At 41.1% G+C, this 25,717-nt stretch overlaps 1 protein-coding gene across 4 annotated transcripts in view; it reads right to left on the bottom strand.

Annotated features, from left to right (window-relative positions):
- Positions 1–25,466, bottom strand: part of LOC141272477 (all-trans-retinol 13,14-reductase-like) — a 27,921-nt gene extending 2,455 nt beyond the window's left edge. Inside the window, exons 1-11 of one of the 4 annotated variants that reach the window (XM_073683245.1) lie at positions 25,031–25,466; positions 19,483–19,665; positions 19,080–19,309; positions 18,343–18,538; positions 14,705–14,899; positions 12,644–12,763; positions 12,300–12,438; positions 11,675–11,880; positions 9,052–9,218; positions 7,904–8,063; positions 5,703–6,012 (exon numbers count right to left, since the gene is read on the bottom strand). In XM_073683245.1, coding sequence (XP_073539346.1) covers positions 5,867–6,012; positions 7,904–8,063; positions 9,052–9,218; positions 11,675–11,880; positions 12,300–12,438; positions 12,644–12,763; positions 14,705–14,899; positions 18,343–18,538; positions 19,080–19,309; positions 19,483–19,665; positions 25,031–25,193 — 1,905 coding nt within the window. In that variant the 5' untranslated portion in view covers positions 25,194–25,466 and the 3' untranslated portion in view covers positions 5,703–5,866. Of the gene's footprint in view, positions 1–5,702; positions 6,013–7,903; positions 8,064–9,051; positions 9,219–11,674; positions 11,881–12,299; positions 12,439–12,643; positions 12,764–14,704; positions 14,900–18,342; positions 18,539–19,079; positions 19,310–19,482; positions 19,671–25,030 lie in introns of all 4 variants that reach the window. The other 3 variants (XM_073683247.1, XM_073683249.1, XM_073683248.1) reach the window with 3 other exon arrangements.
- Positions 25,467–25,717: the final 251 nt, after the last annotated feature.

Here is a 25,717-nt window from a genome sequence, read left to right as displayed (position 1 = left end):
ATATAGGGAGGTTATATGGAGTAATAGGAGGAGATATAGGGAGGTTATATGGAGTAATAGGAGGAGATATAGGGAGGTTATATGGAGTAATAGGAGGAGATATAGGGAGGTTATATGGAGTAATAGGAGGAGATATAGGGAGGTTATATGGAGTAATAGGAAGAGATATAGGGAGGTTATATGAAGTAATAGGAGGAGATATAGGGAGGTTATATGGAGTAATAGGAGGAGATATAGGGAGGTTATATGGAGTAATAGGAGGAGATATAGGGAGGTTATATGGAGTAATAGGAAGAGATATAGGGAGGTTATATGGAGTAATAGGAGGAGATATAGGGAGGTTATATGGAGTAATAGGAGGAGATATAGGGAGGTTATATGGAGTAATAGGAGGAGATATAGGGAGGTTATATGGAGTAATAGGAGGAGATATAGGGAGGTTATATGGAGTAATAGGAGGAGATATAGGGAGGTTATATGGAGTAATAGGAGGAGATATAGGGAGGTTATATGGAGTAATAGGAGGAGATATAGGGAGGTTATATGGAGTAATAGGAGGAGATATAGGGAGGTTATATGGAGTAATAGGAGGAGATATAGGGAGGTTATATGGAGTAATAGGAGGAGATATAGGGAGGTTATATGGAGTAATAGGAGGAGATATAGGGAGGTTATATGGAGTAATAGGAGGAGATATAGGGAGGTTATATGGAGTAATAGGAGGAGATATAGGGAGGTTTTATGGAGTAATAGGAGGAGATATAGGGAGGTTATATGGAGTAATAGGAGGAGATATAGGGAGGTTATATGGAGTAATAGGAGGAGATATAGGGAGGTTATATGGAGTAATAGGAGGAGATATAGGGAGGTTATATGGAGTAATAGGAGGAGATATAGGGAGGTTATATGGAGTAATAGGAGGAGATATAGGGAGGTTATATGGAGTAATAGGAGGAGATATAGGGAGGTTATATGGAGTAATAGGAGGAGATATAGGGAGGTTATATGGAGTAATAGAAGATATAGGGAGGTTATATGGAATAATAGGAGGAGATATAGGGGAGGTTATATGGAACAATAGGAGGAGATATAGGGGGTTATATGGAGTAATAGGAGATATATGGAGGTTATATGGAGTAATAGGAGGAGATATAGGGAGGTTATATGGAGAAATAGGAGGAGATATAGGGAAGTTATATGGAGTAATAGGAGATATAGGGAGGTTATATGGAGTAATAGGAGGAGATATAGGGGAGGTTAAATGGAGTAATAAGAGGAGATATAGGGAGGTTATATGGAGTAATAGGAGGAGATATAGGAGGTTATATGGAGTAATAGGAGGAGATATAGGGGAGGTTATATGGAGTAATAGGAGGAGATATAGGGAGGTTATATGGAGTAATAGGAGGAGATATAGGGAGGATATATGGAGTAATAGGAGGAGATATAGGGAGGTTATATGGAGTAATAGGAGGAGATATAGGGGAGGTTATATGGAGTAATTGGAGGAGATATAGGGAGGTTATATGGAGTAATAGGAGGAGATATAGGGAGGTTATATGGAGTAATAGGAGGAGATATAGGGAGGTTATATGGAGTAATAGGAGGAGATATAGGGAGGTTATATGGAGTAATAGGAGGAGATATAGGAGGTTATATGGAGTAATAGGAGGAGATATAGGGAGGTTATATGGAGTAATAGGAGGAGATATAGGGAGGTTATATGGAGTAATAGGAGGAGATATAGGGAGGTTATATGGAGTAATAGGAAGAGATATAGGGAGGTTATATGGAGTAATAGGAGGAGATATAGGGAGGTTATATGGAGTAATAGGAAGAGATATAGGGAGGTTATATGGAGTAATAGGAGGAGATATAGGGAGGTTATATGGAGTAATAGGAGGAGATATAGGGAGGTTATATGGAGTAATAGGAGGAGATATAGGGAGGTTATATGGAGTAATAGGAGGAGATATAGGGGAGGTTATATGGAGTAATAGGAGGAGATATAGGGAGGTTATATGGAGTAATAGGAGGAGATATAGGGGAGATTATATGGAGTAATAGGAGGAGATATAGGGGAGGTTATATGGAGTAATAGGAGGAGATATAGGGAGGTTATATGGAGTAATAGGAGGAGATATAGGGAGGTTATATGGAGTAATAGGAGGAGATATAGGAGAGGTTATATGGAACAATAGGAGGAGATATAGGGAGGTTATATGGAGTAATAGGAGGAGATATAGGGGAGGTTATATGGAACAATAGGAGGAGATATAGGGAGGTTATATGGAGTAATAGGAGGAGATATAGGGAGGTTATATGGAGTAATAGAAGATATAGGGAGGTTATATGGAGAAATAGGAGGAGATATAGGGAGGTTATATGGAGTAATAGGAGATATAGGGAGGTTATATGGAGTAATAGGAGGAGATATAGGGAGGTTAAATGGAGTAATAAGAGGAGATATAGGGAGGTTATATGGAGTAATAGGAGGAGATATAGGGAGGTTATATGGAGTAATAGGAGGAGATATAGGGGAGGTTATATGGAGTAATAGGAGGAGATATAGGGAGGTTATATGGAGTAATAGGAGGAGATATAGGGAGGATATATGGAGTAATAGGAGGAGATATAGGGAGGTTATATGGAGTAATAGGAGGAGATATAGGGGAGGTTATATGGAGTAATTGGAGGAGATATAGGGAGGTTATATGGAGTAATAGGAGGAGATATAGAGAGGTTATATGGAGTAATAGGAGGAGATATAGGGGAGATTATATGGAGTAATAGGAGGAGATATAGGGGAGGTTATATGGAGTAATAGGAGGAGATATAGGGAGGTTATATGGAGTAATAGGAGGAGATATAGAGAGGTTATATGGAGTAATAGGAGGAGATATAGGGGAGGTTATATGGAGTAATAGGAGGAGATATAGGGAGGTTATATGGAGTAATAGGAGGAGATGTAGGGAGGATATATGGAGCAATAGGAGGAGATATATGGAGGTTATATGGAGTAATAGGAGGAGATATAAGGAGGTTATATGGAGTAATAGGAGATATATGGAGGTTATATGGAGTAATAGAAGATATAGGGAGGTTATATGGAGTAATAGAAGATATAGGGAGGTTATATGGAGTAATAGAAGATATATGGAGGTTATATGGAGTAATAGAAGATATAGGGAGGTTATATGGAGTAATAGGAGGAGATATAGGGGAGGTTATATGGAACAATAGGAGGAGATATAGGGGAGATTATATGGAGTAATAGGAGGAGATATAGGGAGGTTATATGGAGTAATAGGAGATATATGGAGGTTATATGGAGTAATAGAAGATATAGGGAGGTTATATGGAGTAATAGAAGATATAGGGAGGTTATATGGAGTAATAGAAGATATATGGAGGTTATATGGAGTAATAGAAGATATAGGGAGGTTATATGGAGTAATAGGAGGAGATATATGGAGGTTATATGGAGTAATAGGAGGAGATATAGGGAGGTTATATGGAGTAATAGGAGGAGATATAGGGGAGATTATATGGAGTAATAGGAGGAGATATAGGGAGGTTATATGGAGTAATAGGAGATATATGGAGGTTATATGGAGTAATAGAAGATATAGGGAGGTTATATGGAGTAATAGGAGGAGATATAGGGGAGGTTATATGGAACAATAGGAGGAGATATAGGGGGGTTATATGGAGTAATAGGAGATATATGGAGGTTATATGGAGTAATAGGAGGAGATATAGGGAGGTTATATGGAGAAATAGGAGGAGATATAGGGAGGTTATATGGAGTAATAGGAGGAGATATAGGGAGGTTATATGGAGTAATAGGAGATATATGGAGGTTATATGGAGTAATAAGAGATATATGGAGGTTATATGGAGTAATAGGAGGAGATATAGGGGAGGTTATATGGAGTAATAGGAGGAGATATAGGGGAGATTATATGGAGTAATAGGAGGAGATATAGGGAGGTTATATGGAGTAATAGGAGATATATGGAGGTTATATGGAGTAATAGAAGATATAGGGAGGTTATATGGAGTAATAGAAGATATAGGGAGGTTATATGGAGTAATAGAAGATATATGGAGGTTATATGGAGTAATAGAAGATATAGGGAGGTTATATGGAGTAATAGGAGGAGATATATGGAGGTTATATGGAGTAATAGGAGGAGATATAGGGAGGTTATATGGAGTAATAGGAGGAGATATAGGGGAGATTATATGGAGTAATAGGAGGAGATATAGGGAGGTTATATGGAGTAATAGGAGATATATGGAGGTTATATGGAGTAATAGAAGATATAGGGAGGTTATATGGAGTAATAGGAGGAGATATAGGGGAGGTTATATGGAACAATAGGAGGAGATATAGGGGGGTTATATGGAGTAATAGGAGATATATGGAGGTTATATGGAGTAATAGGAGGAGATATAGGGAGGTTATATGGAGAAATAGGAGGAGATATAGGGAGGTTATATGGAGTAATAGGAGATATAGGGAGGTTATATGGAGTAATAGGAGGAGATATAGGGAGGTTATATGGAGTAATAGGAGGAGATATAGGGAGGTTATATGGAGTAATAGGAGGAGATATAGAGAGTTTATATGGAGTAATAGGAGGAGATATAGGGGAGGTTATATGGAGTAATAGGAGGAGATATAGGGAGGATATATGGAGTAATAGGAGGAGATATAGGGAGGTTATATGGAGTAATAGGAGGAGATATAGGGGAGGTTATATGGAGTAATAGGAGGAGATATAGGGAGGTTATATGGAGTAATAGGAGGAGATATAGGTAGGTTATATGGAGTAATAGGAGGAGATATAGGGAGGTTATATGGAGTAATAGGAGGAGATATAGGGAGGTTATATGGAGTAATAGGAGGAGATATAGGGAGGTTATATGGAGTAATAGGAGGAGATATAGGGAGGTTATATGGAGTAATAGGAGGAGATATAGAGAGGTTATATGGAGTAATAGGAGGAGATATAGGGGAGGTTATATGGAGTAATAGGAGGAGATATAGGGGAGGTTATATGGAGTAATAGGAGGAGATATAGGGAGGATATATGGAGTAATAGGAGGAGATATAGGGAGGTTATATGGAGTAATAGGAGGAGATATAGGGAGGTTATATGAAGTAATAGGAGGAGATATAGGGAGGTTATATGGAGTAATAGGAGGAGATATAGGGAGGTTATATGGAGTAATAGGGGGAGATATAGGGAGGTTATATGGAGTAATAGGAGGAGATATAGGGGAGGTTATATGGAGTAATAGGAGGAGATATAGGAGAGGTTATATGGAGTAATAGGAGGAGATATAGGGAGGTTATATGGAGTAATAAAGGGAGATATAGGGAGGTTATATGAAGTAGGTAGGGGGAGTTGTGGTAGAAAGCAAAGAAGGTCATGTCTGTATGAATTTTGGAGCTAATCTATAAAAAAAAAAAAAAAACTGAAAATATGTATATATGTGAGATACTGAAGTTATACTAGATGATAAGTTATGGAATGAAAGAAGACATATGAATTAATATTATTTAGAGTTTCTTTTTTGGGTGGAGTTTCATTAGTATGATACCCATGGACAAAATAAACTCAACTTTCTTGCTTTTCAATGGAAACTGAATGGATTGGAGGAAGGTATATGCGGTATATATGTATACATACCTATGAACACTTGTATTTGTTCTGTCAATCATCACTCCTCTCCATTGCCTATACCAGATGCTATGAACACAGCAGGAAGGATATATTGTAAGACAAAAACACACAATGTTACAGTTTCCAGTTCCAATAAGATTTATTATGGATGAGGTCAGCTCTACTTCTGTTTATGAGCGCCTCTGTTTTATCCGTTTTTTAAGCCTCCTTTTCAGCATCAAAAGATCGATGTAAAGGATCTTATTGAGGACAGCAGAGGCACAAAGCAATCCTCCATGTACTGCACCTGCCACCCCACTGCTGAAGACATCCTGCCCTGCAACACAAGGAGAAGACCCATAATATTATTATAATATTCACCTACTGTAGGTTATGCATAGAGAACGTTACTGACCAACCGCGTCCATCTCTATGCCCAGCATGTAATACTACCTTTGCTCTGCAGCGGCCTCAGTATGTATATCTCTGCTGCAAAAGCAACTGGTCCCAGGGAATCCAATGATCTGGGAGCACTGTCCTCAGAGAAGGGTTGACCTCACAATCCCTTAAAAGGTTACTCTTAAACTTTTTGATCTCTGGGGGTTCCAGCAGTTGGACTCCCAGTGATCATTAATCAAATCGTCTTGTGAGGGGACTCTAGATTAAATGGTGTCTGACAGAATAGTGGCACTCTATATTGTGCTTTCTCCCGCAGTCCCATAGACAATGAATGGGGCAGAGGTCAAGCAGGCTCATTTCTACTTCTCTCAAGATGGGGCTCCTCAGTGACCCCTCTTTCAGGATCACTGGTGTTCCAACAGTTTATCCCCAATGATTAGCAAGTTATTCCCTATCTTTCATCATATTCTATGGCTATGGGATTACTTGTTTTTTGGCAATAACCATTTAATGTGTAATTAAACTTGTATACTTTTTTTTTATATTTGTGCCACTTATACGTCCTGTAGATAAATAGAGGTCTGGGTCCTGGGAAACACACTGATCACTCAGCAAGCAATAGTGCTCAGAAGCGTTCTGTTCCTGGACGATCGCATGCGCAGCGTGTACGGACTCCATAGAAAATCTATGGGTCCATACACCACTATGTGCACCCTCATGTGGGAACATAGTGCTTCTGACTAGTGATGAGCGCAAGTGCTTGTTACTCAAGTTTGCCGAGGGTGATCGGGAATGCACAGCTGTTAGACTGCCACAAAACATGCGGGGATTGCCTGACAGACACCCTTGGCAAACTCGAGTAACGAGCACTTGCGCTCATCACTACTTCTGACCCCTTCTGCCAGCTGAGCCGAGTGCTTCTGCACAGTGGTTTGAGTGATCGGTGTGGGTCTCAGGAACCAAATATCCAAAAACTTGTAATGAAAGTCTAAGTAAACTTTTGTAATTAAAAAGAGTCAGACTCCCTTTAAAAAATATAACAATATTTAGTAAATTCAAGAAATGTTCATATCATGGAGGTAATAATCTACCACATTTACCATAAAAATACAATTTTTATGAAAATGTCTGACGCATAAACTGTCTTTGCTGCCCATGGCAACCAATCACAATGCGGCTTTTATATCTTATTAGGCGCTAAGAAATTAAAATGAAAGCTGCACTGTGATTGGTTGCCCTGAGCAACAATGATGGATTCACTTTTAAATAGTTTTCAGAAATCGGCCGCTATATTTTCATTGAATATGGACTTATTTATCAAAGCTGTATGAGGAGCAACCAATCCCAGTGCAGCTTTCATTACTCCACAGCGATCTATACACTGACACCTGTGCTGTGATTGGTTGCTATACACAGCAAGGCCTGTGGGAGTGATGGGGATCCACGAGTCCCATAGACTTCGAGTCAAGCAGCACCATGCACGTGTATCTGCCACTCCATTCAAATAGGGGACAGAAGACCCTGATTCTTATGATTGGTGGGGTCCTGCCCCCCAGGAATTAGACATTTGTCACTTATCCCGTGAATAAGTTAAAAGTTATGATTCTAAGAACTCTTTTAAAGGCTGATAACAATTAAGACATAACAAGTTAATGTAGGGTGGTCTACCCTCGTCAGCACCCCCATCTACAGCTAGAAGGGACCTGTCTTGAGGCCTCATTTCTCAAGACTGATAATTGAAAAAACACTTGTTGCCCATATCATCAGTTTTTGTTGTCGGATAGAAGCAACTCTATTCTTATGGCTTCTCCTGGTTAAGCACCTCTCACCTGTCAGGTATAACCCCGACACTGCAGTCTGCGACCTCATTCGGCTGATAATGTCACACTGGTACCTGCTGCAGTTCTGCTCGGCACCATACATGGACCCCTTTGGTGCCCTTAGATAAAATTCATTACTCACTGGGGTGGCAGCTTCCATGTATTCAATCTATGTTCAAGGCAAATGAAAAAAGAAAGTGATTACTGTACATTGCAGTGGTTATAAGACATAAGGAACTACTAAGAACTCATATGGCCGGTGGAAACCATCTGTATCTGTATAACCCAATAAGCATCACTCTTCAATGCCAAATTGTGAGATATGTCCGGCCTCACCTTTGTTCCACCTTGCAGTGTCCCAAAAAAAGACCAGAAACCACCCTATGAAGAAGGCTGCCTCTTTGTAAGCCTATTTGTCTGCTAGGGGTAATTGTTAAAAAAAACATCACTGCTACAGTGCATAAAAAAAAGAGATGCAAAGAACATCAAAGAGAGGATTTCTGTGTTGTGCTTTACCCTCCTTTGGTTCTGCAGTAACAGACCACAATATATCAGTTTTGTCCAGTGGTAGAGATGTGTGAATTGATTCGCAACTAATCGAATTTGTTATAAACTTTTTGTGATTCAGTTTGCACGAATATAGCAAAATGGATATTTATGGGGCAGTGACGAGGTTAAAAAAAATAATAAAATATTATACTCACCTGTCCTAAGCTCACTCTTCACCTGTCCTGCTGCTGAAGCTCTTGGCCTCGTCACCCGCTAGCTTTGGTCGTTGGTCTTCCAACGCTGACTATGCCCACATACAGTCATGATGTGTGTTATGCCCACGTAATAACCTTGGGGCGTGAGAATTAATTAGCACCCAGATCTTTAGCTAGAGGAGGACTGGGCTGGGAAGTGTGTCTGCAGAACAGAAGAGGGGCGAGTCAAGGATAGATGAGTGTAATATTTTATTATTTTTTTAACCCCTTTCTATTTCTTGTTTTATTACGTTTTGGGTTTTGCTGAGACCTCAGACCATAGAAAACGACAATCAAGGCAGGTTCAATTTGGACGAATGTGAATCTGCCCGAATTTTAGGAGATTTACTCATCTCTACCCCGTGGGTTCCCTTAAAATACCCTCAAATAAATGCAAATATCTGTGTGCACTACCTTTCCTTGTAGTTGTGGAAATTCTTTTATTGCTCTTTCAGCCATGTGCTCGGCCAACTTCATCTTCATAGTATGGTACTCTTCACCGCGGTTGCGTGGTTTTTGGCCACTCCATTGACAGAACCAGTCATAAGGTGCCATTGTCAGCAGAGTCATACAAGAATGGCCTATAGAGGAGGTCATCTAATTTAGGATTTGTAGTGTACTTTCGTTTTTTCCTCTCCTTCTAAGAGCTATAACTTTTTTATTTTTCCATTGACATAGCCGTATGAGGGCTTGTTTTTTTGCGGGATGAGTTGCAGTTTTGAATGACTCCATTTATTTCATCATACAATGTACTGAAAAACAGCTGGCTGCTCGTTAACAAGGCAACCCATCGGCACCCTGCACTGGCATCACAGAGGCGGTAATTGTCCACCCAAAGTGGCTCATCACTCAAATTGCATGCCTTAAATATAGCTGTCATGGATTGATGGCGGCTTTTAAACAGTGATCGTAACTAGGTCTGATGTTAGAGGTAGATGCTGGCTGTATAACACATCTGGCATCTGTTGTGTGTAGAGCGGGCTTAGCTCCATATGTAAATGTATGTGTAACTCCAGCGTCCCTACATCATGCCTCCGCTTCTCTCTCCCGGCAGGGATGCCGACTTACCACCCAGGCCGCCCTGCCGCTCTGGTTCCCGTGTCCCTGGGTCTGCGCACACCACGCAGGTCTCCTGACACTGCGCTTAGGTTGCGCACACTCCTAATGTGTCCTCAGACAATAGCTGGGAGGCACTTAGTGCTTAAGGTACCTCCACCTGTTGGGAGATGCCTGAGCAACAATTGTCTTAGCCAGTCTGCAAGCTGCTAGTCTGTTGTTAGGTCTCTGTAACTGTCCAGTTTACCTTCACCTTTTCTGAATAATCACCTGAACCTGAAACCACACCTGTAGTACCTGAACCCGCACCTGCAGTACCTGAACCAGAAACCGCTCCAGTGCTGAGTCTTAATCCTGAAGACGCACCTGGGGTACCTGAACCCGCGCCGGTGGTACCTGATCCTGAAGCCACACCTACACTACCTGAACCTGACACCGCACCTGCGGTACCTGAAACAGAAGCCACGCTGCCAGGACCTGATATTGAAGCCGCACCTACGGTACCTGAACCAGGACCTGTGCTTGAGACCCGCATTATCTGTACCAGCACCAGTATCAGTCCCGTCTGAACCAGCTCCAACATCCGTTCCATCAGAATAGTTTATGCTGTGTCCAAAGCGCTGCACGCAGGTGAATCCGCATGTGTTCATTGAACCATGCGGATTCACCGCAATCAATACATTGTATTGATCTAATTTGTCTTGCGGAGACTAGCGACTCTGCAAGAGAAATTGACATGCCGCGTGTCCGCGGGTGATCCACAGGAGCACGGAGAAGCATAGTGGGCACTATGCTGTAACATCTGGCCGCTGCGGATTGAACATAGCGCAAGTGCGCTGTGTCCAATCCGCAGCAATTACTGATCGTGTGCACATACCCTAATTGTTAAGAGATGCAACCATCTTTGGGCTGTCCATGCACCAGTAACCCGAAATCATGAACACAGCAGGATGGATGTTTTGTACTACAAAAACATATATAATGTTACAATTTCTAGTCCCAGTAGGAATTATAATTGATGACAACAGTTGTGCATTGCTTCCACTTTCCTCTGACTATTAGTTAAGCCTTATCACACTGTACAAAGATGACAAAAGTATTTTTTGGCTGGAATACCCCTTTAACGCCTTTCCACACTGAATGGGAAGATACTATTACCCAACCATGATGAATTGTTAGGGCCAGCAGTATTATACAGCTGCCACCTTACTCTAATGGCCAGGATCCATGATAACTCAAATCTTGGGCCCTTAGCACCTTAGATGCTACAATCAGCAATGTATTGATTTTACTGAGCTGGGCTCCTTAATTCCTTTTTTTTGTGAAAAAAAAAGGAATAAAAATCTATACAGCATTGTTAAATATTGATCGCATTATTTATCATGCTGGATAGCTAACACAATAAAAGAAGGATGCCACTGCTGTTTATAGAATACTTTTGTCTTTTTGGGCATGAAAGTATTTATATAGAGTTTTTAATTTTACTAATTCTAACGACTCACAGAATAAAATTATTGTGCCCTTTATACCAACATTGTAAATATTAATAAAAGTTATGCAATACGTTATATGTATCCAAATATGTGAAACTTTCAAAATATAACTCACACTACCAAAATCAAGACCTTAAATGGCTATGTTGATGGAAAATGTTTAAAAATTATAGCTTTTACAATAAGGAGCTAAAAAAAAAACAACAAAAAAAATTAACCCTTCTTTAAAAGGGTATTTCAATCTACACAAATTATCACCTATCCTTTGGTAAGTATATAGTAGTGACAAAGATAGCCGATATCTGTGTAGCTTAGAATACACCTTCAAGTATCAAACGTGAATAATCAATCCTTTAGTAATTCTGCTCACCTTGATGGTCTCTTCACTATGATAGTTTCCCTAGACAAAGTGGGCAACTGGACTTGGTGTACTTTTCTTACATAACTATGTAATGCTTAAAAAAGATCCAAATTCACATAATCCTGACCTGGATGCCTTTGACTGTATGTAGGATCCTTAGCAGATGGAAAAGTGATGAACATCAAGGGTAATTGCTTGCATGCCTGTTCCCATTCCAAAGATTGGAATTTCTCCATTCTGAATAAGAAGAACAAATAGTCTAGCATTCCACCACACCCTTTTGAGTGACTGTGAATGTACTTATCTTGTTTTTCCAAGATGTTAAAGTGGAGGCTAAAGAGAGAGAGGATGATAGAAAAAAGGTTCAGCTGGTTGGGTTTTAAATTGGCCGAACCTTTGTTCCTCTAGAAGACAATCTACTGTCAGATTACCATTTTCATACTGAAATAAACATGGACTCTTGGGCAATCCAAGCATGCATGTTTACAACAAAGAGAGGGGAGGTAGTTATCAGCGAAATTAGTGTTTGGCCAACATCTAAATTAGCTGCATTGCCAACTTTACATCTTCTGTATAGATGTAACACAACTGAGTTTTCAAAGTTCTTAATTTTTTGACTAGAAGATGCAAGAGAGATTGGATGATGTGGTTTACAAAGTTTTCATCAATTGATCAAGTCTTTCTTAAGGCTTCGGTGGGTCAAGGTTTTGGGTATCAAATTTTATCAATAAGGAAGATTTGTGTCTACTCACAAGCTGTTGAGATCACTCTCCGTATAGATCCAGAGGTTGGTTGACTTCAGTCCCAGCTCATCACTTGTCCCACATATACCTACGAAGACCAAAAAGCAACCCATCCCATACTGCAGACTTGACAAGAGGGACTCCACTTCTAATAAGGAAGAGAAGAACAGATGGGTAATGATGTAAAAAACATAATTTCATTAGATATTACTTCTATAAAACAGACTTCTGAACAGTTATACAATTATGAGAACATTTCTCTAGAATCAAATGTAAACGTTTTCCATATCCCTTCAATTCCTTGAAGCTAGTGATAAAAATTTCCATGGCTATTTTCCATGGTCACATCTTACCAGGTGTGTTCTTAACCACAGGAGGTAGAAGTTGTTCATAAGTGTTGAAGATGCCAGCATCTGATACGACCACAGGAGCATGAATACAAATTTCCCTTCCTTTTCTCTCTACAGCAACCCCTAAAGAGAAAATGTATAACTTCCAAGCCATTCAATTTTTCCATCCCTAAACTCTATCAGCATTGTAACCAAGTGCTGGACAGACTCACTATAGTAATCCTCATTTTTACCTGCTATGATGTCATCCATTATGGTGATACATGACATTATTGGTATATACAGTAGTGTTCAAAATAATAGCAGTGTGTTCAAAAACATGAGTTATGCACAAATTCTTTATACTAGTTTTTATTTCCATGCATTGGGAATCTTGCACACTGTTTTCTAATTCAAAACATGAAGAGAAATGTATATAATTGTTAACTACTTTACAGAAAATAACAAAAAATTAACAATGGGTTATTTTAAAAAATAGCAATGTCTGCATTTGTCTTTACAAACAATATGTACTCTTTTTTGAGAATTTATCATTCTTGTGAATCACTAACCTAAAATGTATTTGTATACCCACAGTTTTTTTTAGAACTGCTTCACATCTATGTTGCATAGAGTCAACCACCTTCTGGCACCTGTCAACTGTTTTCCAGCCCAGGATGCTTTGACTACCTCCAACAATTTTTTGGCATTTGTTGGCTTTACCTCAGAAATGGCATTTTTGATGTTACCCTACAAGTGTTCTATCGGATTAAGGTCCAGGGATTGGGCTGGCCACTCCATAACCTTAATTTTGTTGGACTGGAACCAAGATTTTGCTCGTTTGCTGGTGTGTTTAGGGTCATTGTCTTGTTGAAACACCCATTTCAAGGGCATATCCTCTTCAGCGTAAGGCAACATGACATCTTCAAGTATTTTAATATACGCAAACTGGTCCATGATCCCTGGTATGCAGTAAATAAGTCTGGCACCATAATAAGAGAAACATGCCCATATCATGATGCTTGCACCACCATGCTTTACTTTCTTCAGCGTGTACTGTGGCTTGAATACAGAGTTTGGGGGTCGTCTGACGAACTGTCTGCAGCCCTTGGACCCAAAAAGAACAATTTGACTTTCATCAGTCCACAAAATGTTTCTCCATTTCTCTTTAGGCCAGTTGATGTGTTCTTTGGCACATTGTATCCGCTTCAGTATATGTCTTTTTTTTAACAGTGGGACTTTGAGGGGACTTCTTGCTAAGAGATTAGCTTCACAAAGTCATCTTCTAACTGTCACAGCACTCACAGGTAACTTGAAGACTGTATTTGATCATCCTGGAGCTGATCATTGGCTGAGCCTTTGCCATTCTGGCTATGCTTCGATCCATTCGAATGGTAGTCTTCCATTGTCTTCCACGTCTCTCTGGTTTTGATTTCCATTTTAAAGCATTGGAGATCATTTTAGCTGAACAGCCTATCAGTGTCTGCACGTCTTTATAAGTTTTACCGTCTCCAATCAACTTTTCAATCAAAGTACGCTGTTCTTCTGAACAATGTCTCGAACGGCCCTTATTTCTCAGGCTTTCAAGGAGAAATGCACGTACAACATGTGCTGGCTTCATCCTTAAATAACGGCCACCTGATTCACACCTGTTTTTTCACAGAATGATTGACCTCACTAATTGAACTCCACACGCCGCGCCCTCTTTCAATTAATTATTCAAATAGACTCAAAAACATGCAGATCATGAATGCCGAGTTTGTTGGTTTCCTAAGAATCTATGGCACCAACTGGTAAATTGTTTGACATGTGGTAATATAATTTATACCAAAAACAGTGATTAATCTGGTTAGTCATATTGGACAGCTATTATTTTGAACACTACTGTAAGTAGTGAGTCCGACTATATACATTGATTTGTAAATCAAAATGTAGAAGCTTCAAGCCGCACCACTGTGTACAGATTCTGTTACCGGGCATATTGTAAAAACCCCACGATTGTATTGTATCCCTAATACCATCTTCTAGGTGCTCTACCACTAATGTTCAGCTTATGTCTCCACTTTTTTGTCCTTCATTGCTTACCTGTGACTCTACCATTGTTTAACAAGATCCGTGTAACAGGAGCCTTTACAAGAACCTTGCCTCCAGCACGCTCTATTACAGGAATCATATGGAAAGCAATTTCACTGCTCCCTCCTCGAGGATACCAGGCTCCTCTTTTGTAATGATGAAGAAGAAGCGCATTGATCATAAAGCTAGAGTCATTGGGTGGGACTCCTGTAAAACAAAGACAGAACATTAAAGACCATGGACACCTTTGTACAGAACATGTTTATTGGTCATTTGCTTCCTTAATGGAAAATTAAGCAACTTTATAAATAGTCTTCATTAAATAAATTTCTACCATTTTGATATTACTGAATTTCTGTAAATCCTTTCTCTAGCTGAGAGTGTTGCAAAAACTTTACAAATGTTAAAAAAAGCTCCTGTTCAGTTCTGATGGTATCTGCTCCCCCGTCTAAAATCTCAAAGTTTTCTGTTGGTTGCACATACTGTACATCTCCACAATGTAGATATAAGAGAAAGCATGTACATTCTCAGGAAAGGCAGAGAACAGTAGAAAAGGAGAAAACACACAAAGAGGAAATAAGTTCAGTATAGAAGCTGTGCTGATATATGAGCTAGTGCGGACCCTGTATACGCACATACCTCACATCCTGCCTATATTACTGGGAGAGACACTCCCACAAGAGAATAATCTGATAATTGGATAAAGGTGCAAACTATGTATCTATGGATCTGAAAATAAATGCATGTAGGAATAAGGTTTAGTGAATTTTTATTAACTAAGGGCAACCACTAACATGTGTAAAAATATTTTTTTCTATGTAAAAGGTGCATATAGCCTTTAAGTTCATTGCTTCACCAGGCAGCTGAATTCACTGGACATTATTATCAAGGTGGAGAGGTTTGTTCAACATAGTTTAACTAAATATATCTATTTTCAATTTTGAAGTAAATAAGTTAGCCACGTCATATCACATCACGATGGAAACAACTATTAAGATTGTCAGGAAATCAAATTTAGAACCTTAAAATACTTGATGGGCACCATGTAGTAAACCTGACTAAAGGGGGACTCTGGTGCTAAGCCACCTGTGATTGTCTAAAATTGGGGTCTGAGTGGCTTCACTATAGCACTTATTACTGGCATGGGTACTGCCACTTTAGCTGGTTTGGTGACTTTCTAACTACTAGGTGTGAAATTGTCTATCGGGTATACAATTGTGTATTAGTTTTCCCTGGAATGTTCCTGTAAATCCAATCTGACAGCCAATAAGTTGTAAAAAATTTTGATTAACAATTGAGTGTCAACTGGGCTCTATGAGTCTGGGTGTTGGGCAAATAATACCAACAGTTTGTGGTTGCTGTCAATTTAAGACAACACAATGTTATGGCCAACACCCATTCAGAGGGTGTCTTGTATATTTTGTTTGGTTTTGCTAAGGCTGACTTTGATGCTCAGGGAGGTTAGCTTTGAAAAGCACGTCGTAGTCATACACATGGGACTCGATTAGATGCTTCCCCATGCCACCATGATCCGTACCATCCATGTCACAAAAAAGCAGCAAAAAAAGCCCCAAAAAACTAGCACAATAAACAAAGTTCCTACTTTTGTTCACACACATATTTGCAATTTCTTGTTAGACTTTCCATCACTTGGGACAGGCATTTAGTCTACTGTCCCCACCTTGTATCTAAATACCCTGGCCAAGTCAGAGTGAATTGTTGGCACCTTCCTGGCACCTAGCACCCAAGGCACATGCTCCACTAACACCTCCCCTATACTGTTACCAGATAATAAACTTTGCCCAGTGTTTGTACTTTGTAATGCAAGTCATGGGTCTTGTTCGTTAATTGGTTTATCAGACATGTAATCAGCACATCCATAAACTAATTACAGAGAGTTAATGGATTACCCAGCAGATAAATTCAGAGGGAATAGACACTGTAATAGGTGTGAAATTATAGGAATGAAGGGATTATTAACTGATTGTCCTCCACTATATAACATTTTCTATTAAGACCTTATTACTTACTTTTTCCTTGTACTATACTGTAAGTTTTTTTGTGTGTAATGCCTGGTTTTCTTGGCTGCATCTGCCCTGAGAACCATTGGCTGAATGTAGATTTTTATTTTTTCTTCAGTTGAAATAAGATTGGCTATTGTTTAATTAAATGATACAGGATTGTCTGAATCTACAGTGTGATTTTTTTTGTGTCATTTATGGTCAGAATGAGTGAAAGGCCAAGTAGGATGCTGCCTAAGGCACGCTTGAGGAGAGGTGATGGATGAAGCCAGGAGAGGAGTTGCATGATTTGGTATTATCACCGATATTTTTTTGAGTGGTCAGCCTAAGCTGCACTCAGAATTCACTTCCATGGAGGAGACAGAGGTGAAAGGAAATTGGGTGTATGTATTACTATGGAAGTAAGGTGGGGGGCAATAGAGTAATAAATTTAATGAGTGTCAGTCCGATAGCTATCATGCTGAACTTCAGGCCCCAAAAATGATGACTTGTGAAGCCATGGACATTAACAGAATTTAGATGGAGCTTTCCACCCTATCTACAATTTAATTACTGCCTTGCACCTTTTACAGGAATTTATTAGGAAAAAGTAGACCTTACCAAATAGAGGTATGAGGAGGCCCAACGCCCCATCTGCCACATAATGAAACACCAGTCAGAATTGGCACATGGTAGTTGGGAGCCCTGTTACAGATATACATTGTTGCCCAGGAGCTTTAAGTTATGCCTTGTTATACAAGGTATGTTGTATAGGCCATCATGGTAATACCCTAGTGATACCTCTGATACCCCAACCTTACATTATATTTATGTTAAGTAAACGTCATGCATACTTCACTTTAAGAACCGATACTATCTTTAATCTAGTGTCATCCGCTTAAGGTACAAAGTCTCATTTCTAGTTTTCACTAATTGTCTTATCTGTCACCTTATCAAGCATCGATAAACTAATTTAGCAAGTTTCAGATGCGTTTCAGAGTCCATGAACTAGCCACAGTTCTGACCTGAACTCAACATCCTCATAGGCATTAGACGTAAGCAAATCAATTTACAGGACACTGGTCCAGCATCCATGTCAGTATTCTTTCACCACCAGAGAGGAGTCTTATTAACGCTTACTTTCTGCCAGTATCTGATTCATAGGTCTGGCATGACATCATGCAATGCCTACAATTATCAGAAGTCCCGGTGATGCCAGCAGGCAGGAAGAGGTTTTCAGAATTTACGGCAGACGGCCAGGTAATACTGACATGGCTGCTGGACAAGAGTTTTTAGAATCAATTTGTTCATCTCTAATAAGCATATTTGAGTCTGTTTAGTTCTGGTCAGGACACCCTGCAAGAAGAGACCCTGGTCAGGAGACCCTGTGCACGGGGACCCTCATCAAGAGACCCTGTGCGCGGAGTGTGAAACATGAACGTCTGAAACAGGCCTCATGAAGAGTGGATTACCGCAAAATGAACTGCTGCCTAATATCAGGAATTGGGTTAAACAGGTCATCAATTCTGAAATAAAAAGAGTAACCCCAGAAGAGCATTGGTAGATATCTAGATAGATTGACTTGAAAATATCTCATTTCAGAGAACCCTCCCTACAGTTCTGTATAAGCTTCACAATATGCTCACTCACCATAGAAGAGGTAGCTGAACATGGTCTGGAGGTCCTTATTGCTAGTAAGGCCTTCCACCACATCCTGGTGACTGGATTCTGCAAGGTGAAATACTGGAGACAGTCGGTGAAGAAGACCAGACTTCAGGAGACACAGGGCTAAATACTGCGGTATCATCTTCAGAATCGCCAGCAATGGCACCTGTCGCGCCACCTTCTGTAGACATATAAAATGTGAACACTCCTAGTAATGTTACACTATATAAAAAGGTTTAATCACGTCCGTCTCTCCCGTACACAGGAGAGCTCACTTGGCTGAGCGCCCCTGTGTACTATAGCAGAAAGCCGCCATCAGACATTTCTGCCGGTGGCTTATCCTCAGGAGAACAATGCGATTGGCCTCCCATGAGAAATGAGAGAACCTAAGCTACAAACCCTCAAAATGCCTCTTCACACCGGCATGGTCTATCTTTATGGGGAACTGCTCATCTAAATGTACCATGATATGTGACTATGTGAGCAGACATAAGAGGAAAGTTAGAAGTTCTTGCCTGTAGTTAATATTATCAAGGAAATATGATTACTGCTTAATGTAATGGCACAGGGAAGTCAAGGCATAGCAGGGTAACCTTTCAATTTTATGACTTGATATGGAACAACTTTCTCCTTAGCATAAAGATTAATTTCAGCAACTGCTGTTTGTTATCATATCTGGGAAAACCTGTATATTCCTCAATGTAAAATCAATTAATCCTCACCTTCAACAAAGTGACAAATTTGTCAATGGCTTCCTCTTCTCCTGGAAACTGCTTCTTTAGGGTATTTGGAAATTCATGTTTTCCTGCATAAAGTCTGTACAACTTATGACCAATGATGACTGAGTCATATTGGTCTCCCAGACGGTTCCACTGAAGTTGTCCATCCGTTAACTGGTCCATGATCACCCTCAACATTCCTCCTTCATGCATCTGTCCGACATAGTGGAGACCTATCCAATTTCAGACAGTGTTGGCAACTATAACCTCAATGTAACATCAAAATCTAAATGAGTCTTATTAAGTCATCAGGAGACTTAAAAAGCTAAGATGCTCGAACTTTTGTTTAACTATAAGTTGCATATAGGTATCAGTTTACCAGTGTTTAGGCTATTAAAATACTCACCCACGTCAAACTCGTACCCATGCTCTTGGAATGTGTGACAACTGCCCCCTGCTTGATCATGTTGTTCTAACACAAGGACCCTTTTTCCAGCTTTCGCAAGAGCAGCAGCTGCTGATAGGCCTCCGACACCACTTCCAATAACCAGTGCATCTAGGTTGGGTGGGATTTTGTCCTGTGCAAATCCTATACTAGACAGAGAGGAGAGAACCAAATATACGGTTACGGTATAGAATATTACTGGGAGGAGAAGGGGTTCTGGCATCTTACACAATATTTCTTAATGAACTCATTCTGGAAAACCTATGCCCAAGAATTAATGCAGGTTTATGCTATGCGAGTCTTTGTGAGAATAACTAACTAAACAAAATTTACGGTACTTCTTCTTTCCACCAGCAATAATCTCTGCAGAAGGAATAGCTGAACATTTGAAGCTAATTTTCTAACTATATAGGTTCAAAACCCCTTTGACATCATTTGAGGTGAACACATCTATACTTAGCACAAATGTCTTTAAAAGGGTTATCCAGTACTATTCAAAATAGCCCAATGTGGTTTTATGATGAAAAGAAGCTTCTTTCTAATTACCTCCCTCTGCTGTTTCTGCCTGTGAGTGGCGCTATCACTGGCCACTCACAGGCAGCACATGACCCCCCACTGACGTCACGTCAAGTGAGGCGTGACTGAGCGCTGGGGTCCCTGCAGTGGCTGCTGGGTTGTGGGCGGGGTTACCCCGCGCGTCACACCAAGCATCCACCGCGCACTTTCCCAATGAATGGGGACAGGGAGAGCGCGCGGTGGATGCCGGGTGTGACTTGCTGGGTAACCCCTGCTCACAACCCAGCATCCACCGTGGATCGCAGAAGAGAGAGACCCCCGGCTGCATCCAGAATCATGACGTGACATCAGCGCAGGGCCGGCGTCAGCACCCGGCGTACCCGGGCAAGTGCCGGGGCCCTGGAAAATCAGAGGGGCCCACCGCCCACTCACTGTTGGGGCCCTGGCCGCTTCCTCGGCACCTGTTCAGGGACGCAGGCGCTGCTTGATTGCCGGCACTCCCCCCAGACATGGCCGCGCGCTGTCCGGCTGTGTCTGCTAGTAATCACGCGGCAGGGTCGACGGCACTGCACCTTTAATTGTGCTTGTGTGTCGCCCCTGCCGCGTCATTACTAGCAGACACAGCCGGACAGCGCGCGGCCATGTCTAGGGGAGTGCCGGCAATCAAACACCGTCGGAGCGGAGGTCCTGCACAGATGGGCGGGAGGGGCCCGGACCCGACCGCAAGTGGGCCCCTCTGATGTTCCAGGGCCATGAAGTCTGTGACACGCCGGGGGCCCTGCACTGCCCCATACCTGAGGAGCTGCTGGACAGGACACTGGACCGGGGACAGGTGAGTGAGGCTTCCCCAATCCCCATATTAAAAATATTTGTAATGGGTCTGTGAGAGTGCATGTATGTGAATGTCAGTATGACTGTGTATATATATTTGTCTGTTTTATATATGTTTTTAAGAATTTGTGTAAAAATGTGTGTATGTCTGTATGTGTACATATCTGTGTACCATGTGTGCGTGCGTGTGTCTGCGTACCGTGCGTGCATATGTCTGCGTACCGTGTGTGCGTGCGCATGTCTGCGTACCGTGTGTGCGGGCATATGTCTGCGTACCGTGTGTGCGTGCATATGTCTGCGTACCGTGTGTGCGTGCATATGTCTGCGTACCGTGTGTGCGTGCATATGTCTGCGTACCGTGTGTGCGCGTGTCCGCATATGTGAAGGATGAGGGGGCAGGCTGGGCCCTGTGTACTATATATATATTTCTCCGCCGTATCTGTGCATCATGAATCGTGGTATGTGTTAAAAGGGCCCACTGAGACTCTTTCGCCCGGGGCCCAGAAAAACCTGGAGCCGGCCCTGCATCAGCAGATGTCAGAGCCGGCTGCAGCCGGGGGTCATGTGATGCCTGTGAGCAGCCACCGATAGCGCCACTCACAGGCAGAAACAGCAGCAGGAGGTAATAAGAAAGAAGCTTCTTTTCATCATAAAAACACATTGGGCTATTTTGAATAGTAGTGGACAACCCCTTTAAGGTTGTATAGAGGGTCTTTTATCTTTGATGTGCCTTGAATCTGTGTGTCATGTAGTGCCCCCTCAATTCACATCCAATTTTGGGGGGACCCAAATCTTTCTTTCAGTACCAATGTTAGGCTGGCTGAAGTTCTCTTCAACAGAATCAGCTATTTTAAACAGTCAAGAGCTAGACCTGAGACAATCATCTGATCTCGTCCACTCTGAAAAATCTGTCTATGTAATTGTGTAAAAGCAAAATTACATGAACAGATTCTTAGCCATTGAAAGGGGAGATCGACAATGCAACAAGTTAATTGCTATTTGGCCTTATGCTTTATGTATAGGAACATACAGTCATTAATTGGGTTGTCTGGTTAAAACAAGTTATCACCTATCCATGGAATAGGTGTTAACTTGTTGATCAGTGGGTATCTGATCACTCAAGGATTGGTGAACTTTTACCCCCATAAAATTGGAGCAACAGTGCAACCTGCGCCCCATTTATTCCCTTTGGGAACAACGTATTCCAGCAGCTTTATAGAGAATGAATAAAGCATTGATGGGGCATCCACCCTGCTGCACCATCTTGTAACGAGGATAAAAGTTGCCCACCGGGCACCTGCCAATTCTGGGGATCGGAGATATTTTGTTATAACCAGACAACCTTTTATTGCAATTGTTCTCCATACAATTTGCATATTGTTGACAGCACATTCCTTGTTTAGACAAGACGTGCTGCGCTGCCAACCAACGATGCCGCATTAAAATTGTTAGTTTGTTGACTGGCTGCTTGCCATGTTTGCACAGGCCAATGATCAAGAACAAGTGTTCTGACGAACGCTCATTAAGCCAATTGTTAGCCTGCGGAAGCAGACCTTAAGCAATCTGTAATGAGAAAACTTTTCTAAAGGGACCTATCAACATGAAAATGCTGTCCAATATTCTGGCAACAAGTTATAGAGCAGAAGTAGGTGATAACATTTATATATTGTTTTGTGGCAGATGATTTAGTATCACTTGTATTTATTCATTTGCATTCCTGTTTTCTTGGATCCGAGGTCCAGTGGGCCGTCCTAATAAGTGACTGACAGCTTTGACTGTATTCATACTCATACAGTAAATTATAACAATCACTGATTAGGAGCATCCACTGCACCTCGGATCCAAGAAAACAGGAATGCAAATGAATAAAAAACAATAAATCTTCTACAAAATTGTATAGTAATCTGCTCTTCTACTTCTGCTCTGTTACTGTATTCTACCTGCAGATCAGATGGAATGTTTAACATGACATACTTTAAAGGGAACCTGTTACTATGACATTGCCATCTAATCTGTGGGCATCATGTTATAGGCAGGGGGAACTAAGCAGATTGATATATAGTTTTGTAAGAAAAAACTCAGTATAACCCGTGTTTTAATCATTTAAACCTCTGCTGTTCCTGGGACTTTGGGCCTTGATGCGGGTTGCGAGTTTGCGTATTTTGGCCAAAATATCGACCAATACCTCATTTAGTGTATTTAATCTATACATTATTCATCTTTTTATAGCACATTTTTCCATTTTGCGGGGTGCAGCCGGGCCCTTTAGTGTTGGTTGGGTGAATTGGGGCATCTGTCTTGTGGAGTACACTCATATAGTGCTGGGCAGCCCACCTGATCTAATAGTATGGGCGTCATCAATAGTCTGTAAGCCAGACCCTGTGCATTACACATATCTGTGTGACTGGCTTCCTATGCAAGCCCCACCTGTGTGCATTTTTAATACTACACAGCCATCCCTTCCATGAATTGGTAGGTCTGTGAATGGCTGTTTGCATCAGTATTTTGCACCTGTGCTGCCCCCGCCTTTATCATGGGGGTCTGCTGCATCCTGCTAGTGCATTGGTAATCTGACCTGGTGTTGGTAAGGTTGTTTCTTTTCTGTGATGTCTTTTGAATTTGTGTCCTTTTATGTGAGCCGTTTTTACTCTATTAGGGTATGTGCACACGATGCAGAAATGCTCAGGATTTTTTCCTGAGCGTTTCTGCATCTCTCTGGCAGGAAAAAACGCATGCGGATTGTACATGCGGTTTCCTGCCAGGGACATGCGGAAATGAAGCGGTCTTCACTTTCATTTCCGCATGCGGGTTGACAAGCGCTTCCCAAGCGATTTTAGCATCACTTGGAAAGTGCTTGTCAACTTCACACTATATAAATCCATGCAGCCGGCATGGATTTATATAGTGTGTGATGTCAAAAAATAAAAAATAAATCTATACGTTACCCTCTGATGGCCCCCGGTGTCCTGCTTCATCGGTCCCGGCTGCCGGCAGTGGAGACTGTAGGCCCTTCCGACGTCAGCGTCACGTGACCCGTCACATGACTCTGACGTCAGCGAAGGTCCTTCATTCAACCGCGAAGTGCGCGGGAAGCCGGCAGGACGCAGCGCGGGCCGTCAGAAGGTGAGAATATATATATTTTTTATTTTATTCTTTTTTTTTAATGGTACCTGGGTCTGGATGAGAGTCCTCTCATCCACACCCGGGTACCATCCGCACATTAGACCGCATGAAAAGCGCATCAACATATACAGTGATGCGGATTCCATGCGGTCTAATGCAAGTCAATGGCGGCAAAAGAGCAGCGTTTCCGCAAAATTAATTGACATGCTGCGGATTTTTGACCGCAGCGTTTACGCTGCGGAAAAATCCGCATCATGGGCACAGCACATGCGGATTTCCATTGGGGAACATTGCTGCCCTTCTACCATGCATTTTTCATGCGTTTCCGCGGCGTTTACGCAACTGCAAAAACGCCGCGGAAACGCATGAAAAACGCATCGTGTGAACTCAGCCTAACTGTATTCTACCTGCAGATCAAATGGAATGTTTTACATGACATACCTTAAAGGGAACCTGTTACTATGAAATAACCGTCTAATCTGCTATGTTATAGGCAGAGGGAGCTGAGCAGATTGATATATAGTTTTGCAAGAAAAGACTCAGTATAACCCATATTTTAATCATTTAAACCTCGGCTCTTTCTGGGATTTTGGGTCCAGTGGGTAGTGCTATCACTGACGGACAGATATCTCTATGCACTCTTACAGAAAGAAAGCTGTCAATCACTGATAGGACCGCCCACTGGACCCAAAATCCCAGAGACAGCAGAGGCTTAAATTATTAAAACGCAACTTATACTAAATCTTTTAACATAAAATCGCATATCAATCTACTAAACTCCCCCTGCTCTATAACATGGTGCTTGCAGATAGGACGGCATTTTTGTGGTGACAGGTTCCCTTTAAAACACAATTTTATTTCTATATTGTCGACGAACTCCATTACAGTCACATTCATTAATACAAATTGTGTATAATTTTACTTTTATACTGTAATTTACAACATAACTGTATACAAATAAACAGGACTATATGTATTAATGGAACACAATTATGATATCCTTACATTGCATTTAATATGGGGTGTCACAGTTACTTACCTTGTTTAAGAACCTTGTCTCTTGTTCTCTTGTCAGTGACTAGTGGTCTTGGGGGCTGGATATTTTCTTCCTTAAAGAAACTCCCCCATCCATAATACAACCGCAAGTAGCAATAAAACAACATAATAGACAAGAACAGAGCAAGCAAGATCCATAATAACATGATTGGGGACAAAATGCAACTGTCAGGAAAAACTGGAAATTTTAGCTAGAAAGATAACTAGCTACAGTAGCTATAAGACGCTGCACAAACCTGCAATCTGCACACAGTCCACACTCGATTAGTTCACAACAACCAGTGTATAGTCATTCCACATTCATACAGACTGAATGAATGAATACTATATATATTCCACAGTCATACACAGACAGCCAGCACAGACACCCTGCACCCTCAGCAGTCAATGGAATAATCCACCAGTAAAGGATTCAGAATAACAGTACAAAGGTTCCTTGTTATCACTGTAAACCCAGGAGAAAGCCAATTCCTGCTATGTAAACTCCTAATCCATAAAATATTACCTGTGCTAATTGCATGGACATCTACATCATGTCAATTTAGAGGCATCCAATAGTACCATCAACAGTCAACACATAACAGTACCAGTAACACTGTAAAAATAATATTTCAAGCCATAGACTTCATATTAAAGTACTAATCAAAATGCCCATATAATACAACCCCTG

This window comes from Phyllobates terribilis, unplaced genomic scaffold (genome assembly GCF_046119375.1).
Source record: "Phyllobates terribilis strain yellow unplaced genomic scaffold, ASM4611937v1 Scaffold_5__5_contigs__length_657084704, whole genome shotgun sequence".
Classification (NCBI taxonomy): domain Eukaryota; kingdom Metazoa; phylum Chordata; class Amphibia; order Anura; family Dendrobatidae; genus Phyllobates; species Phyllobates terribilis.
This window is presented reverse-complemented; position numbering and strand designations above follow the sequence as displayed.